The 18,939-nt window shown below is 35.4% G+C and overlaps 1 protein-coding gene across 6 annotated transcripts in view; it reads right to left on the bottom strand.

Annotated features, from left to right (window-relative positions):
- Window positions 1-398: 398 nt before the first annotated feature.
- LOC6604080 (dynamin) overlaps window positions 399-18,939 on the bottom strand; it is a 113,568-nt gene continuing 95,027 nt past the window's right edge. For 3 of the 6 annotated variants that reach the window (XM_026989988.1, XM_026989990.1, XM_026989991.1), the window contains one exon: window positions 7,395-8,083. In XM_026989988.1, the coding sequence (XP_026845789.1) occupies window positions 7,933-8,083 (151 nt within the window). In that variant the 3' untranslated portion in view covers window positions 7,395-7,932. Of the gene's footprint in view, window positions 722-7,394; window positions 8,084-13,616; window positions 13,743-18,939 lie in introns of those variants that run through there. The other 3 variants (XM_026989989.1, XM_026989992.1, XM_026989994.1) reach the window with 3 other exon arrangements.

Raw genomic sequence — 18,939 nt, 5'->3', positions numbered from 1 at the left:
AGTTCGGTGCATAACCTACCAGACAAATACTTTAAAATAATATAAATATCAATCAAGATAATATGCATGAGCTCCTATTGAAGATTAATCATTTTAGGACTGTGGTAATACGTGTACGTGGTGTATACGTGTAGATTTATAGTTCAAAAGAATGGTTTTAAATTGGATCCAACGAATAAGTAGGGCGAGAACGAGATCGATTTCCATGCCTTGAAGCAAAATGTGTACTGCAACTGAAAAAAAATGTACCCGAATATGTTGGGCCGCTCGTTCGCTCTAGCTGTGTTCGCTCGTTTTTTAATCAAAAGTTTTAAAAATTTGATTACAATTTAACTCTCAATTTACCGGACATGATTCTGTGGGCCTGTGTTAGTGCTAAAATATTAAAAAGGTTCAAATATTTGCAGCAAATACCTTTTATTTTTATAAGAATTTACAAGCCATGAAAAAAGTTTATCCTATTTAATGAGGATACGATACTTCAGACTATTGAATATACATATAAATTTACACAATTTCGAACTACGCAATGGCTCAGTTTATACATATCATACTCAGTATATCTGAGACCTGTAAAAATACTTGTCAGCAATAATACAATGTGGAGGAGGAATTCAAGTGCGATTCCTTTTAGTCGTCTCGGTATTGCCGACCGTTGGTGCTGCTACCATAGTAGGATGGTCGATCTGGAAGTTTTGGTGGCACGTTTATGACAGGACGGCTGTGAAAGGTAAAAAAAAGGTTACTAAAAGTTCGGCAAAAATGACATTAGAATTGATTTTTTAAATACAAGAACCGCTGTACCAAAATTCAACTCACCAGGTGGACAGCATTATTGTGCTTATATTTGTTTTAATTTAAAAAAACACAATATTGTCAAGTAAAATTTAAATTTTAGAGGAAACAGAATCTGTAGCCATTTTATCTTTACTCTCTGATAAAGTTGATGGTGAGATCTTTAGTAGGTGAAGAAATCAACTATCCTACCGTTATTTAAAAAAAAAAACGATTTTGGTTATCAATGCAGCAGTATAGTAGTTTTAGAGTGAAATTCAGTTTTTACTCTTTTAACATATGTATATTTAATATATTTGTAACACTTTTTTCTTTTATTTTTTATACTAAATATTCAACACATCTAATTTTATATGTTTTTTTATATATAAATAAAGGCGTATATACTTTCTTTAATAAACATTAACTGAAGTTAATTTCTTATCCTTCTTATATGTGTACATGTGGAAATATGTATGGGCAAATCCAAACTACATTGAATCTCAAATTGAAGATATCCAAAAAAGGTAATGCACTTTACCATTGTAATAGTTAATGGTTTCAATACAGTTTTTGTTGTATCCAATTTTTGTTCTACTTTTAAACATTTTTAATGTTATTTTGTACATAAAATAAACATGTGTATATTTCAAATATTTAAATGTTTACATACAAAATTGCCAAAATACCAATTACCATTACGAATTACCGTAATTTTTGAGTATTTTATGAAAGGTTTTCCGATTAAATAGAAAAAACATAAACTAGGGCAATATCCAGGTTTAAAACAATACAAACATTTTTATTTTTCCTATGTACACATTTGGCAACATGCAAGTACAATATCAACAACTAAGTACTTGTTGAGAAATGTGTAAAAAGATTACCATTTTTATAGGTACGAAAATATTTGTCTTATCTGTTCTTTCTAAAATTTGGTTATTACTTTTTAAATTCATCTTTTTTTGCTTGATTGATATGTTTTACAGAACTCTTTTTACCAAATAAAGTGATAAAAGCTTATGCGATATTTTACACAAATTGGTTTGCTTGCCTATCAAAATTTTTCACTGAGCAAATAATCATGTTACAGGGTCTTTCAAAAGCTATGTTTAAACCTTGACTGTTAAAAATTATGATTTTGTATTTCTGCAACAGGTAAAGTTTAACCATAAAGCGTAATGCCATCAAAAAGTGTCCAAATTGTTAAAATTTAGTTTTAATAAAAGTCAATTTGTCTTACTGTCTCTTGTTGATTTTCTTCTGGACGACTCTTATGGAACATAGAACGGACTGAATGAAATGTGGTTCTAATAAAGTTATTTAATAGGAATAATTGAATTGAATTCCTAATTAACAGTGAAAGAAAACTAATCCAAACCCAACTCTACCACTAAGAATTAGCTACAATCACTGTAAAATAAACGAGGGGGAAGTTTGTGAGCTGCTGCTGCGACCGCAACTCTACATTTATACCCGATACATTGTCAGTATGGCTACATTGAGCGACAAAGATTGCGTGCGGGAGAGACAGTAAACGTGTCTGAACGTGTCTTTTGTGTTCTGCTATGTGTGATCCGATGTGATCTAGATTCAGCAATCTGGTAGATATAGTCGTTTTCTATGATTGTGCGTTTTTAATTTTCTGGTGTCTTCTAAATTGTGGATGCCACAGATTTTCGTTCTTTGTAGGAGCGGAAGGGTGTGGTGCGAAATTTAGAAATTCATTTCTAATAGTGAGATCTAACAGGAGTGTGGACACCAAATTTGGTTGCTATAGCTCTTATAGTCTCTAAGATCTAGGCGCTCACTTTTAGCGATAGGCAAAGCCGACCATGAAACGTGTGTGTTAGAGAGAGACAGAGCGAGAGAAAATGAAATTGTTTTCTTCATTCTGATAACAATAATAATACGATCTGGTTCAGATTCCGCCGTCTAGAAGATATAGTTATGCTCCACGATTTTACGTTTTTCGTATCTTTAAAATTGTGACACAGATTTTCGAACATTGCGGGGGCAGAAGGGGGCGAGGCGGAGTTTTGAAATACAACAGTGACGTACCACAGAAGTCTGGATACAAAATGTCGTTGCTCTAGCTCTTATAGTCTTTGAGCACTAGGCGATCATGTGGACGGACAGACGGATTTTGCTACGACGGACGGACAGACAGGGCTCTATCGACTCGGTTGTTGATGCTGATAAAGAATATATAAACTTTACGGGGTGGGAAACGCTTCCTTCTGGAAGTGTAACATCCATTCTCACCACAAATCTAATATACCCCTATGCTCATTTTGCGTATCGGGTATAAAAATATTATCATTATGAGGGTCAGCTACAGCACTCAACTAAATTATTGGATCGATTGCTAAAATAAGATTTCCGACATGCTCAATCATTTCCTAAAGGAAGAAATACAAATTCTCTCCAACCGGCTGAAGAAAACGCGCCGTACAATACGTGATCATCTAAAATATAAAACTTTAAACGAATCAAGGTTCGCCAGCTCCTAATCAACAGCTTTACTATCAAAACGCCGTCCCAATAAATAATGATGAACAACATGGCAAAGATGCTGTCAGTAAATGTGACTGCAAAGGCAGAATATATAGCAGCTTAATAGATGCACTACGTAAAGTAGAAAGATACCTTGCGGTGACAGAAGCATTGACTTTGTAGCGAAATTAACTCGTAAACAATAATATTTAATAGCAGTTTATTGACTGACAGATGTTATTATTGGAGTGATACCGAAAAATAATGGAGTAGATGATGATCTCCATGCCTATACTGGTCGATTATGATGGATGATCTTCATCTTCATAAACAATTTCATATTACCTTCTCAGGGTTAGAATGTTAGAAACACGGAAACTTACACTCTGTTAAGTAAGAGTATGCACGGTTGAATTTAAACACAAATGTATTTAACAAAAAACATTGTTTTGCAATTATCTCAATAGGTTTTCAGGTTGCGCCTCTAAATCAGTAAAGATTTGGAACTTTTCAGTGGGAATCGAGTTTGACGACACCATTTGTTGTTCGTACAACTAATCAAAACTATGCTTTAAAAAGCGTTCCCATAGCCATTGAGCCAAGTTATTTAAAGTCATCGACACCAGTTCACCAGCACAACTTAATCAGGGATTAGTGATGGATATTTTACGATTGTGCTGTTGAACGCATAGGATTAGTGATTGTGATACATGAATTTAGCTCAATACTTCGGTTTTACGAAGAATAATTCCAAATTGACGCGACTGTTTTTTGGTCCGAGTCGCGAAGCCTGGCGTCCGGTCCACTAGCACTAGAAAACATGATACATGACACGTGATACATTCTACATTGTGCTGGTGTACGTGCACAGTTTCAGTAGTCTTATATCGATAAACCCAGTTAAAAAAAAGTTATTTTGATTTTCCAATGCATTTGTGATCAGATGGGCAGGACCTTGGGTACCTTTGAATAATGACAAAGAAACACTACATCGCACATATTTTACATTATTTCCAATTTTAAGAAAAATGGAAAGAGGAGATATTCTCTGCAACCTCTTTGAAAAAATCAGATTTATCTTTTATTATTCATACAGTTTTTGCGGTAACTGCTCTTACCTCAAAAGCTGCAGAAAAAATTTTTTGAAATGGTAAAACTTTTTGTAGCACTTTTGGAGCTCAGAAGTAGTATTTTCAAAACAAGTCATCGGCCTTTTTTTATTGCTGGGAACAGAAAAATTATGTTAGGTGAGAGCGTGTTTTGGAAGCTGTGTGAGATCTCGGATTGTCTAAGTAAAGTACAACCACATGACCAATTGTTGTTGAGCATTTTCAGAAAGAACAAGCGACTATTTGGTTTGAAATGCTACCTTGTGACGACTTTTGCGGCATTAGACTCGCGTTAAAATACCCATACCGTCGATTGAACAAAAAAAAAAAACAAAATTTTATGCAATATTCGATATATTGTTACGTTTTTACAGTTCGTATTCCGGATTGAGAATGGAGATAGAGATTTACTCTCTATTTAAACAGGAAAACTTTTTTAATCGATTTATGTGTTGTTCCAAATAGCTTCGAGTCAAGACCGACTATTTTCAATATATCCGGCAATACAACAATAGTCAGCCTACTTAATACAGTGCCGCTCAACTGAATAGGTTCAACAATTTTCAAAAGTCAAACCGCTATATCTTTTTAACCAACTTACCGATTTATATGAAATATATATAAATATATATATATATATGAATTTTTTTTTGCATAAATTGATTCATTATTAATATAGCAAGAAACCTATTCAGTTGAGCGGCACTGTATCTATTCGTTACACTACCCTCCGCCTAATCTTGTTCGTCCTGAACAAGTTCCAAGTCTCTTCCATGGTAAGGTGCTAGTCTCTCGAGATGTATCGCTTTTAATTTTTGCTCTTCGGTTGTCTTTTTCTTTTGAATCATTAATTCCAAATATGTTAGTAGCTTCGGTGATAATCCTTTCTTCCTTTGTTGATTATAAAACAGCAAAAAGTCGCCATTGCAAAAAACCCTTTATTGTCGGCCTCATCTCGAAAAGCTCGAAGATGTGATTCATTTCGCCCTTCTGTTCCTGGAGCACCTCCAGCCCCGTGTACAGCTCTATATTAGTTTCGGATATAGTGGCATTCAGGTCGTTGATCTTTTGTGTTTCTTTTAGGGCCATTTTTTCTTTGTGCTGGAGGGTATCGGCTTTGCTGGTCAGTTCTTTTTGGCTGCTGGTCATCTGATGTGAAGGTTACTCGACGAGGATCGTTCTGCCTGCGGCTCGGATTTGAGCTGCTCTGAAATTTGCTGGAGACTTCCACCAACTGGGAGGACTGCCTTCAGATTCAACATCGCCATCATTTGGCTATTGTCTGCCACCGGCTGCTTCTCCTCCACTGTCGACCTGGACCCTTGCTCATCCAAGAACTCATAATCCTCGAAATTGAGGCCTGCTCTCTCCATTGCAGATTTTAACCGTAGCTGAGGTTCGGCTTTCAAACCACTTGTCGATAAACCCCGCTCAGCTAATTCCTTCTTCAACTGTTCAACTTTTAGCTCTCCATATTCGTATATCCATTCGTTACAATATACTCTGTCCCTATAATGCCCAAAGATTTCTGTACCTCATGGAATGTCGCATGGCGTTCTAAATAGCCAATCGTCCACAGCAACAATTTGTCTTAGTACAACAACCGTTTTTAAACGACCTCAAGAGATTAATCCTGATTGAATTCATTGTACAGTGGCAATGCATGGAGCTTTATCAATATAAGGTAAACTAAGCTGATCTAAGCATTCTTAGCTTATAAATCAACATCCCTCGTATTTTATACGTAAACGGCTGAATCGGTAACGAACTCAATATAAAGCCACATGCTCTCTCTGTCTTTTTGATATCGCGAAATTGTAACACTCAGATATCGCAAGAGTCTGGATACAAAATCTGGTTTCACTAGCTTTTTTAGTGCCGAGATATAGGCTCTCATCAAGATGGACGAGCGGATAGACACACATGGCTATATTAACTCGGCTGTTGATGTTGATCAATAATATATACCCGGTTACTGTTAGTATTATAGCACTCCTGAACGGCTAGACCGAATTGGATATTTTTTTAAACAGAGTTCGTAAGGGTGTCGAAAAATGTAAAAACTCAAGGGAATAGCCACGAGTCGAAAATAAAGTAAAGTCACTCATAGATCAGAGTTGTTCAGAACAATACATAAATAAATACACTCGCAGAAAAAAAAATTTGGGTGGAAGGATCGAGACGACGCACAGTGGGGCAGGGCATTAGCTCATTATAGCTTTCTAAATTAATAACTTCTGAATTTTATTTTTAACTTAATTAGATTTTTCAAAAATGAAAAAAAGACAATTCTCTTAAAATGTATCTACTAGTTGTATTCTCCATTCATCATATATACGGCGTGGTCATGTATGAACGTCTTTACAATAACCTAAAACCGTCCTCTGAAAGGTATCTCGAGATGCTAGGGCGCCAGCCATGGAGGCGATTCAGAACTTGTTGGGGAGGAATATTGTTAAGTGCTGCTACGAGTTCAATTACAAGGCTAAACTAGATCTCTCGCCAACACTGCCTGCCTTTCCTATTAAGTTTTTATATTATGGCTTCTTAACTTCATAGTTAGTTGGACTGATGTCTGCGGAAATACGATCAACAAATAATGATAGAGATGACAGACTAATACAAGAGATGAGACCCTGGTGATTTAGTTTTCAATAAATTATATTTGATTTTATTTAATTACTACATTGTTTGTTGACGATCAATTAAAAAGAAAACGACGGAAAAAATTGTTTTTTTATTCGGAAAATAGTTAGCGGCCTCGAAACGAAGAGCCTCACGTCACTTTCACGTAGCTAATGTGTCATAGCAATTAGTATGAAATACTAGTTCTTGTCCGATTTGACTTGAGCCAGGTCTCAAGTTTGCTCCTACATCGTCATCCTTTCAAATAAAGAATGTGAATCAGCCAAGTGTCTTAAATAAAAACTGTCGCTTGGATAAAAAAAAAACACATTTTTTTACGTTTATTTTTGTAAAACGTAAAAAATTATCTTTAAAGTATTAATAATTTTGTATGTTTCAAACTTTTGTATTTTTATTTTGAATTAGTCTGTAAGTGGAAACAGGTGCTATATTCGTTAATACACATATGTAAATAAATGATTAAATACTGAACAAAATTTTCTTTTAAACACATATCATTCTATCGATCGTATCATACTTTAAGAGTCACTATTTTGTCTCCTAAATTTATAAATACACACGTAGTCTGTACGTACTATGCATTGTGAAAACATATTTAATTCCATATAAATCAATATATATACGTCATTTATAATACAAAAAAAATAACAATAGGGAACAGAAAAACTGTATAATCGAAGAATTACGTGTGGAATCAATTTGTGGTAGGAACAATGTAGCAAAATTTCGAGAAAAAAAAGGAAAAAAGTATCCTAAACCCAGTATCACAAAATAAATAAAGATCGTATGAAAGTGTTTCTGTACAAATAAGATGAATTTGAAATTGTTCTTCTGTCTCCTGATCCATTTTAGCGTCTTCCTGTTTCCTTCGTTAATTTTTTGTATAGAATGTTTTTGCTTACTTGATTTACTTAAACCGGGAGGAAAAAGCATTGGATAGCTCATTAATGGCTGCCTGGCCTACGGCCTGATTTACTTGTCCACGCATGTTATCCGGTACATAGCGATTGGCCCCAGTCTGCTGTGTAATGGCACCGCCGACTGCTCCAGTGACGCGACTGGAAATTCGTAAATAAATGTTTGTTTTCCGCTGATTTTATTTTAATCTTGTATATACTGCTACGCAACTGGTATCGATCCGCTTGAAACCACTTTTCATGTGTATTTTCACTCATAATTAATATTAATTTAATTTATTGTATCCATTGACATGGATATATAAAAAAAGATAACAGATTAGCAAGGAAAATATACACAAATTCATAATGCAGATTTTAAATAATATAAAGTATATAAATAAATTACACAACGAAGAGTACCAATACGTATAAATATAAATATGAATGTACATATATATGTAGGTTTATCAGCTATATATGTTGTATATATAATTTAACCGTACATTATGGAGGGTACTGCAATGATAACTCATAAGATAAAAGATACATAATTTTGTTTATATAAAATGATAAAGAAAATGATTTAAATTGTTTCTAAAGAAAAAAAACTGAAAAAGCAAGGAAATTTAAATGAAGGAGAGCTTGAGAAAAACCACAGCTTACGATCAACCATTTTATTAAAAAGCAGGGACCGTATCTGTCAAAAGTTTTAAGATAAAAATTCCAATCTAACAATTACTTCTATTATAATTATTTAATAGTTACGAAATAACACTTATTTCCGAGTATTTTTTTTGATTATTATTGAAACTGTTATTGAAAAAAATATGTTTAATTATTATTTTGCATTTTTTTAATAGAAATTATAAATAAGAATTAAAAATGATTTATATCATATAAATCGTGAATAGACATCAATAAATACGACTAAAGTATGAATAATTTACATCTTCCTTCACATTGATTTATTGAGTTTATATTTGCATTCACAACTCTTATTTGCGGTCCCTGTTTTTTAATTTTCTTTTTTATCGATGTGTAACAGTGTTTTCATTTTATGGCTATCCCAATATTTAGAATATATGTAACTATGTATGGAAATCGGTCTTGAAGCTTTCAATTTAAGTAATAATACGAAAAACATAATTCTTTTACTTATGCTGCCGAATTAAATTGCGATGACCTTTTTTATCATTTAAAAAGTAAAAGTATGATGATGTGCCCCAAAATGTATATTAAGACTCAGAATAATTTTTTAGCATATCGAGTATACTGTACCGGTATTCACAGTTGTCCACGTCGTTTGGGTGTCTTCTGTGCGGTACTGGGGGTACACGAACTGTACAGGGAAATAAAGATCGAATTGACAGAAAAGACAATTTTTTCATGTTCATATGTGTAAATTCCTGGATTTCGAAGATTATAAGACAGCGGTTGGAAAGGTCATATCCTGAGTACATAGGAGAGTTCGTAGGAGAGTTCGAGTACATAGGAGAGAAGCCAAACGGCTCCGAAGCGCAGAAAGGGCTTTTAGACTTAGGTAATAAATAGTTCAAGGAACATATACAAGGGATATATTTTTGTGAAGTGCAGTCAAAGTTGAAAAACTGCTCAAAAGTTAGCTACTAATGAATCCATATGCTCAGGTACACTCAAGATTAGAATAATTTTCAATCTCGCGCTACCTCAATTATGTTGTTGGTATTTCTACCTTTACCTGTCGTTTTGACCAGGTTCTGCATGCAAGAATTAGCATAGATGTATGGAGTTCATTTTGAAACTTGCATATACCATTCTGCGAGAGGGAGAATCTTTCGAAAACAGCACGCTAGCCAACAAAATACAAAAGACTAGGAAAACAATTATTCAAGAAAAATTCTTAGACAAACTATCACAACTATAACAATGGACTGCCCAAACAAGGATTTGGAAACACAAGCAATAAAAGCTCATCACCGACATTCTATGAGAAAAACAAAATTACTGTATAAATAACTGGAGATATTGACATTATCAAAAGATTGGGTATTATTTTAAATATTTTAAACTGCAAAGAACAAAAAATACCCGCAAGTTTGGTGAATATGCCTCGAAGACTACTGAGCTGTTACTGGAAAAATATCCTGAAAAGAAGCTAATTCCCACGCTTCATAAAATTCTGGCACATGGTCAAATTTTAATTGAATAACAGAGCCTACCAATTGGAGAGATGTCAGAGGAAGCCCAGGAAACGAGAAACAAAGATTACAAAAAATACAGGAATATGAATACGTGCAAGACATCACGAATTAAGCAAAACCAAAACCTTTTCAACATGTTGGCAGCCTCTTCAGATCCATATATTTCATCCATTAAATACGTGAGATCACAAATTAAATCGGAAAGTAGTTATTCTTCAGAAATTATAACTTTATTAGATATTCCTCCCACTAAAAAGGAAGTGGACAAATCTTTTACAGAAAAAAAAAAAATTGTTTATTTAACTTTTTTAATATTAGGTTAAGTCAAAAATAAAATAAAAAATAATATATTATAGTAAAAAACACTATTAAAAGTACTTTATCGATGAAAAAAAAAAATTGAGCATTTTACATAGGAAAATATGCACCGGCAACAAAGTTCAACTTTAACCCATTATTGTGAAGATTTTAGACACTGTAGCATAATTTACTTTAGCAGTTTAATTTTTGAAAGATTTTTCTTGCAAATGCAGTTTGTTTCATGAAGATAACTTTATTTGTTCAGATGCTATTAATTTAGCAAGCTGAAACGGCGGAGTTCGTCACTGTGCGCCGCCGCTTACGTCCTCATGTATAACAGTGATTGGCACAAATACAATGTTTCGTTTTGCCTGCGTCTAGGCACACAAACGCAACGCAAATATGTGAATGTGTGCCTATCACTGCTATAAGAGCAATTAAGGAATTGACAAAAAACACAAAGTCTACCAGTTTTGCATTCTCTACCCCAGGTAACATAGGGCTTTTCTTACGACTCGTGTACATATACAAAATATTACAAATATTACAACAATACGCTTCATAAAAGAAATCAACACTTTGAACCAATTGAAGCATCGCTATCCTAAAATATCTTCTTCGGGATTTTCTTCATACAACGAATTTGTGGTCAAACTGACACTTGTGAGTTTATTTCCTCGAAGTACGATGTGTTGAGTCAGCCCGAAAAAACACATTTATATATGTATGCATGTACATGTACATATTCATGTATCACGAAAAAAATGTTAGATGTTTGTTAAATGTTTGTGCAACGTTTCTTTAATTTTCTTTAATTTCATTCACGCAGTAAAATTAAATTCATAATTTTTTCGATTAATATAGAGTTAGATGCTGCTATTTCACACATGTTTACAACAATGCCTTATATCCACGCCACAATATCCATTTTTTGTTTCAAGCAATCGTAGAAATATTAAATAAGTACAGTCAGAAAGGCTCCGGTTTTTTCTTACTTTGGGATTTGCGTTTTCAGCCAAAACTTCCCGTTTTCGTTCCTGTTTTCACAAAATTTTTCTCACATTTCTTATGTTCTGTTAAACGCACAATTTAGTGATGTTAGGAGCACAATTTTGTGCATTGTGCGCACAAAAACCTTTGTTATAGTTAACATCCGAAGTATCTATACCAACTTCGGTCTGCGTCAGATTTTTACATGAACCCGCATTTGAGGTTGGGTTAAAGAAAATTGTTGATAAAAAAGGCAAAAGCTAAATTTCCCTAATAATGGTGTCAAATATATGTTAATACATTATTAAGTCATACATTTTTGTGCCTTTTGCAATTAAGATTCGTTTGGTTGTATAAAAAGCCATTTACTTTATATTTTGGCGAGGAAAATGTTGCCGTTTTGAAATCGGAAAAATCTTGCGTTTTGTGAAAACGGGACCACAAATTCGTGCGGTTTCAAGGAACCGAAGCCTGTCTGAATATGTTTTTATGTGGAGAAACGTACATATGTCAATTTTGTATATATTTATCCACATACTTTTATGTATCAAGTTTTTATACTAAGTATGGACATTTCCAACGAAAAGTCAATAAAAACACATTAAACTTAAAACTTAACTAATTAAACAAATTTACATATAATTTCATTATCTTTGATGCGAAAACCTTTTAAAATTAAAATAATAAAAATTAATTGTTCGGTGTCTCTTTTTGTCGCGCTCGATTCCCTTGGCTTTTTTAATTATCTTGAAACGAAAAATTACCCAAAAACAACCTAAGTGACAATTATAGGGCAGATTAAGAATTATAAGTTAAGCCTATAGTCAAAATATAAATCCTACTTAATTTGACTTTTTTCACTCATGGAAATCCTCATATGTACTTAGACAACTTTAATTTTTATTTTAACAAAAAAAAAAACAGTTTAGCTAAGCGAAGTATATTATTAGGGTTATATTCTTTGATATAGAGAGATAAAGAGTTTGAAATGCATTGATTGAACTAAAATGTGATGAACATGTATCCATGCATGCATCATGTATCACCACTTTACATAATGCATATAGTTTTTCTCATGCGAATAATAATTTTTTTTGGAGCACTTGACATTTCAATCGTAAGATTAAATGACGAATGAATGTACAGGGAATCAAAAATGTTTGATCACACCATGATTCTTAAAATTACTTTATCCCCAAAATGTTATCAAACATTTTAAATTTAGATCGGGTCTTCAAGGATGAAGATGATTGCATATTCCATTTTTTTGTATTGTAATATAACTAAACTTCAACAATTCGATTTTGATACGCATAAATATCGATTAATTTAATAGAAGCTATCTGAATATGTTCATCAGATTTTTTTCCTTATTAGCCAATGCTTTTTGGAACAATTATGTGGACACATATGCAACTTCTTATTTTCTTCAAAAACAAAATGTTGTATCTAGTTTATTTATATGATATATTGATTCTAATCGCAGATACATATATGACATTGTTAGACGATGTTGGAAAATAAGTCTGGTTTTTTTTAAATATATTTCACTGAGCTTTAGGTATTTGGTTTCAGATCCAACACGAATTGGAATTTTTTGGATAGAGTTCCATACCTTATTCCTCGTGTTTTCGTGACATGTTATCTTCTTTTATCTGTGTATCGTGTTATGTGTAATATATCGTTATTATATATTGTTGTGTTTCATTATAAATGAATTATATTTATTATATGTATAATGTTTGATAAATTAAACAAAATGTAAGAGTACTAATTATATATTGTATCTACTTTATATGTATAATTTCGGTAATTTTTTTAATATGCTTACTACATCAAAAATCCAATCAAAATAGTTATAAATGGGAGCTTTTGCAAAAGATTTTTTCAAAATATATGGGGTGTGCTTAAATATTTTTGATTCACTGTATATTAATAAGTTTGTATGTTCAATTATACATATAAAAATATGTATATGTACACAGGTATGATGCTGTTTATTTGTATTTCTTTCAATACAATTCAGAAATTTTCAATCTAAGAAGTATTATTACTAGAACTCTTCTCAAGCGGATAACGCAATGTCCTTCGTATATTATTCTTTTTTATGAAATTAATGCTGCAGAATTCTAGCATTTTCTACTATTGTAAATGTTACATTAGCATTACCTAACATTTCGTAGTTCATCTCTTTCTTTACTACGTATTTTTGCTGGAGAAAGAGCCTATTTCGCAGACCGACAGATTTCAACATGAGTTGGTTGATTAAAGCGAGAGCGAATTAATTATTTAAACATAAATTGCTATTAATGTAAATAGCTGTGTGAATGGCGACAACTTAACGACGTCTGACATTGGATGAACAAGTTTTATTTGGAATACATGTGTTTAGAATATGAAATAGGTTAGTACAGTATTATTATTTTTGTTTTGTAATGTTGATTTGTTGAACAATTGCGAGAGAAATAGAAGAGAGACAAGAAAAATCGTTTGTTATTTTTTGTATTTTATTGATTTAAAAATTTAATTAAAAGGAATAGTTACATAAACCAGAATAGGGATGAATGTTCGATTCTAAAAAACAAACGATGATGAACCGCGATTTATCAAGAATTTACGTGCAAAAGGTTTTTGGCATGATTCTGTTTAGTGGAATTTATACAAAATTTTAACGATTTTTACGATTCCTTCTAAATAAAATTTCAAATAGGCAAACATTTTTGTTTTTTATATGGCGTCCCGTATCCTCCTTCACAAAATGCACATCATTATTAAGTCGATTTTCCACCAAAGTACTATACAAGCTTCCGATGGCCAGGAATGCCTTATGAATCCTATTACGATATTTAGTAAATTTCTTCGAAATTAAATTGAAACAATTTAAAACGCTAACGAGCAACTTTACCACCCGTGCCAATTTTCATAGTTTTAAAATAATCGACTAATTTTAGACGGTCTTGTCGAGTCTTATACAAAAATTGTGCAAATGTTATCATTTTATTCAAAAGCATATATGATTATGTTCACTTTTTGTATGAGCAAAAAATGTGTGAAAGCCAAATAGTTTCTGCATGTACAATCTTGATAAATCGCGCTAACAACTTTATTCATAGACTAGACTGCCCAGTTACTGTTTCGTAATAATACATATGCATGTGATTTGTAAACTTTTGCTATTGCTTTAGCAAGTAGCTGCACGCAGACTACAAGAAACTATGTCGGACAAATCTGACTGATTTAAATTAAAAAAGAGCAACCGTAAAAGCCATGATTTATAGAAGAAAGAAGACGGGGAGTTCTTTACGAGTAAAAAAAAATCACACTAATGTTCTTATGTTCTCCGGCAGACGGCGCTGACATTAAATGACAAAGAGTGCGTGCTAAGCGACTGAAAATGGACTTACTTTTGACTATAAAAATTATCCGCTCTGATGGTCATTCTCTATGATTGTGCGTTTTTAATATTCCCAATCTTCAAAATTGTGGATTGCACAGACTTTCGGTCTTTGTGGGGGCGCAAGGGGGTGGGGCGAAATTTTGAAATACACTTGTTACAGTGAGATCTAACAGGAGTGTGGCTAAAAAAATTTGGTTGCTCTAGCTCTGATAGTCTCTGAGATCTGTGGATTGTGGAGTCTTTTGAAATTTGGAAATACACTTCGATATCTCAGGAGTTTGGACACCAAATTTGATTGCTATAGCTCTTATAGTCTCTGAGATCTAGGCGCTCACTTTTAGCGATAAGCAAAGCCGACCATGAAACGTGTTACAATAATAATACGATCTGGTTCAGATTCCGCCGTCTAGAAGATATAGTCATGCTCTACGATTTTGCGTTTTTGTTTTTTTCGTATCTTTAAAATTGTGACACAGATTTTCGAAAATTGCGGGGGCAGAAGGGGCCGAGGTGGAGTTTTGAAATACTACAGAGACATATCACAGAAGTCGGGATACAAAATGTCGTTGCTCTAGCTCTTATAGTCTTTGAGCACTAGGCGCTCATAGGGATGGACAGACGGACGGACAGACAGGGCTCTATCGACTCGGTTGTTGATGCTGATAAAGAATATATATACTTTACGGGGTGGGAAACGCTTCCTTCTGGACGTGTAACGTCCATTTTCACCACAAATCTAATATACCCCTATACTCATTTTAAGTATTGGGTATTAAAAGAAGTGGGAACGTTGTGAGCCGCGGTAAGGGGGGAAGCAACAACACTGATGATACGCTTGTGGTGCGACTCGTATAAGTATCTCCACACTTCCGAGCCCTACACATTACTATCTACCCACATCTAGTACCACACACTCACCTCACATCGGGCCGGACTGTCATTCGATCCGCGCCAAGAGTCAGCCTGTCTAAGAGCCCGGTCTAAAATCTAGCCCAGTCGTTAACGGTGAGCAGAGGGACATGTCAGCCCCTGCTCTAAGGATGCCATAGCTTGGTAACTTGATCTCTGTCCGGTCGCACCTTACCCCTTCAGTGCAAATCGTTGGATCGAAATAAACGAATATAATAAACAAACCAAACAAAAATGAGTCTGGCCCCCCCCAGAGGAGCAATCCCGAACAGGGAAAGGCAGGCCTGGATCAGACTGCTCCATAGCAGGCGATAGGTCGAACCAAATGGGGTTTCATCCCAGACCTTAGTGTGTGGTAAATCGTCTCCCAAAACCGATACCTGGATAGAGTGGCTATGAGTTGCCACAGTTGCCGAAAAGAAGAGTGCTAGCAACATATTCCTTCGGCAGAATGCAAGCCAGATGTATAGCCAAACAGAAAAGTGGCTTAAGAAGGTCTAGTGGGTATCGATGGTACTCCTTAAGATCGGCACAAAGAGGTCATAAGAGACAAAAACAGCGCGGATGCCAAGATTCCAAGGAAGCAGTGGAAATGGGTTGAAGCGGCACTGGTGGACCGCGCCTTCGAGCTGCTGGATAAGCCACCCCAAGAAATCAAAGAAAGTGTGAAGAGCCCTCTACATCCCTTTAGACATGTAAAAGTGTAGTTACTGTGGTGGCTGATAGCTTACAACTAGACAAAGTTCAGTGAACTACGGCCCTATGCATCAGTGGAGCTCTCCGCAACATTTCAAATGAGGCGCTATGCTTTTAGAGCCATGACCTTGCAGGAAAGGCGCAGGCAGAAATGGTAGCAACACGTCTGAGAGACTCCGACCAATGGGCATTCCAGTACTTAGGTCACTCGTAATTTTTTAATGACAACAATATTGTCCCTACAAAAACGCACTACTGCACTACAAGGGAGTGCACAGATTAGTATGGGGTAAACATTGCTCATTTTGGTGAACATGTTCACTTGTTCTTTTTTAGTAAGTGCGTCAACTCACTCATATTGCTCAGTTGCTCACTCAGTTGCTCACTTGTTCACTGTTCATGCACAGATCCATAAGGACCACAGACTTACAACTCAGAGATTTGCAACTCAAAACAGATTTGCAATACTTGCACTTTGCTTCTTGGCATCCTCGACTCGAAATGATTCCAAATTTGACTATACTTTCGAATTAGTGGCATCCTGAATTTTTAAAAGAGTAAAAAACTTTGCCGGTAATACAAAACGCAAATATGAGCAATAACTGTCTGTTACACTTGGCTTGTTTCCCAGAGGGCAATGCCGGCTAGCTGTCGACCCCAGGGCTGGGTAGTTCCCCTTGCCCGCCAAATGTAGACAAAAAAGGAGACATACTACTTCTCGGGACATCAAAACTAACAACAGCCTAACAACAACAAAGAAAATCATAAACAGACGGCTATCAAGTGGGTGAAGCTTGGGTGTTATCACTTCGCGCGCCCGCCCTACCTGTGACCAAACACAACGTTCATTTTGGCCACCCTCTGCTGGAACGGTAACGGCTGGCCTAATCCATGGCTTACGCCACGCGTCCTCCCTCTATTTTAAATTTAATGCTTCAATATATATCCAAGCTTTAATAATTATAAATTGACAATTTCATCTTTCTCATTAATAAATAGCTATACTCAAAATTATCACTAACCAAAAAGAAACACCAAAACGTTCGACACAAAGGCAAACACGGAAATAACTGCTGAAATTTCGTTCAACCAACAGGGATACCCTCACCCATACGTAATGGAATATGTGTAGATGAGTGGATCCAGTTTTACGGGAGTTAATGTAACTCGGGCCCCTACGGAGACTTAACCTACCAAGAGCTCTTGTTAAGGGTCCCCGGGACATAAACAATAAACAATATTTTTCCACAAATCGCTCGACCAAATACGGTGGACTGATGGGACCCCCGCGTCAGGGGGCCTTCTGGAACTGAACAGCTGATCGCAGATTTAGGTTCGTGAAAGGTGTTGGTGTTTTTACATATTTTTTTTCAATGGCCAAGATTTTACGTTAAACGGTTTAAGCTAATACTAAATACTGAATAAAGGACAACACACGGAACAAAATAACATTTAATGTGGAACGGTGTTTGGAGTGCGGATTATGTTTTTTTTCTTTAAGTTCACACGACGTGGGCGATCGCTGGCCGTGGCCGGTCAGCCCTAAATTTATATAGGTCCGTGTATACGTGTGCGCGTGTGTGTGTGTGTGAATAGGGTTTCGGGGTTTTTAATTGGTGAATGAGACCAAACGTGTGGCACGTACTGGAAGGCGATGCAACGATCGTGCGGTGTGGCTAGAATCGCCCTGGCAGCTAAATCGTCCTCTTTCACCCTCACCCTTCACACGTCCCGCGCTACTTGGCTCACGCAACTGGAACGAACTCTCTCAGGTTCACGTTGGGCAGTCTTCTTCTCTGCAGTCGATTTTCTCGAACTCCAGTGTTCCTCTCCAGGAAACCTTCTGGCCCGGTTCTGGTGGCTATATTCCATGCCGGCTGTTAGTAAAATTTTCTGCATTACAACCTATTTTATCGCCCGCTTTTTCTGTACTCACTTCAAACTTTCTGTTTTAAGCTCAACATTTCAAATTTCGACGTTACTCCGTCCACGCTCCACGATTTCCATAATCCAATCCACGTTTTCTAATATTTTCACTCCTATTTATCCCCTTTTCCCTTACTAATACATATAACTAATCCTATTCTCTTCCTTATATCCCCAGTAACGGCTCCAGCTCCCCCCGATGTCCCCATACACCATCGAGCCTCCCTGGACTTCCGCTAGATGGCGCGTCGCCCTCAGCCCTGGCCACCTATCGTTCAGGTGGGACTGGAACATGTCAAAACGCAAAACGCGTTTGAACAAGTGAGCAAAAATGAACTAGTGAACCAAAAGGAAGAAGTGAGCAAAAATGAACTAATAAACATAAAAGAACAAGTGAGCAAAAAAAAACAGTTTGGAAGGAACATGTTCAGTTGCTCACATAAGTGAACAACTGTTTTTTGTTCACTCACTCAGAAACAGGCACACTAACACAGATATCCCATTCAAAATAATCATCCCTCACAAAGGCAACCTGCTCGATGGACTGCCAGGCCCAAATGGCACTATACACATCTTCACAGATGGATCAAAGCTGAATGTTCAGTTACACACTTATA

Source organism: Drosophila persimilis, unplaced genomic scaffold (genome assembly GCF_003286085.1).
Source record: "Drosophila persimilis strain 14011-0111.01,24,50 unplaced genomic scaffold, DperRS2 tig00000477-arrow-pilon, whole genome shotgun sequence".
Classification (NCBI taxonomy): Eukaryota; Metazoa; Arthropoda; class Insecta; order Diptera; family Drosophilidae; genus Drosophila; species Drosophila persimilis.
Note: the sequence above shows the minus strand (reverse complement) of the source record. Positions and strands in the feature narration are given on the sequence as shown.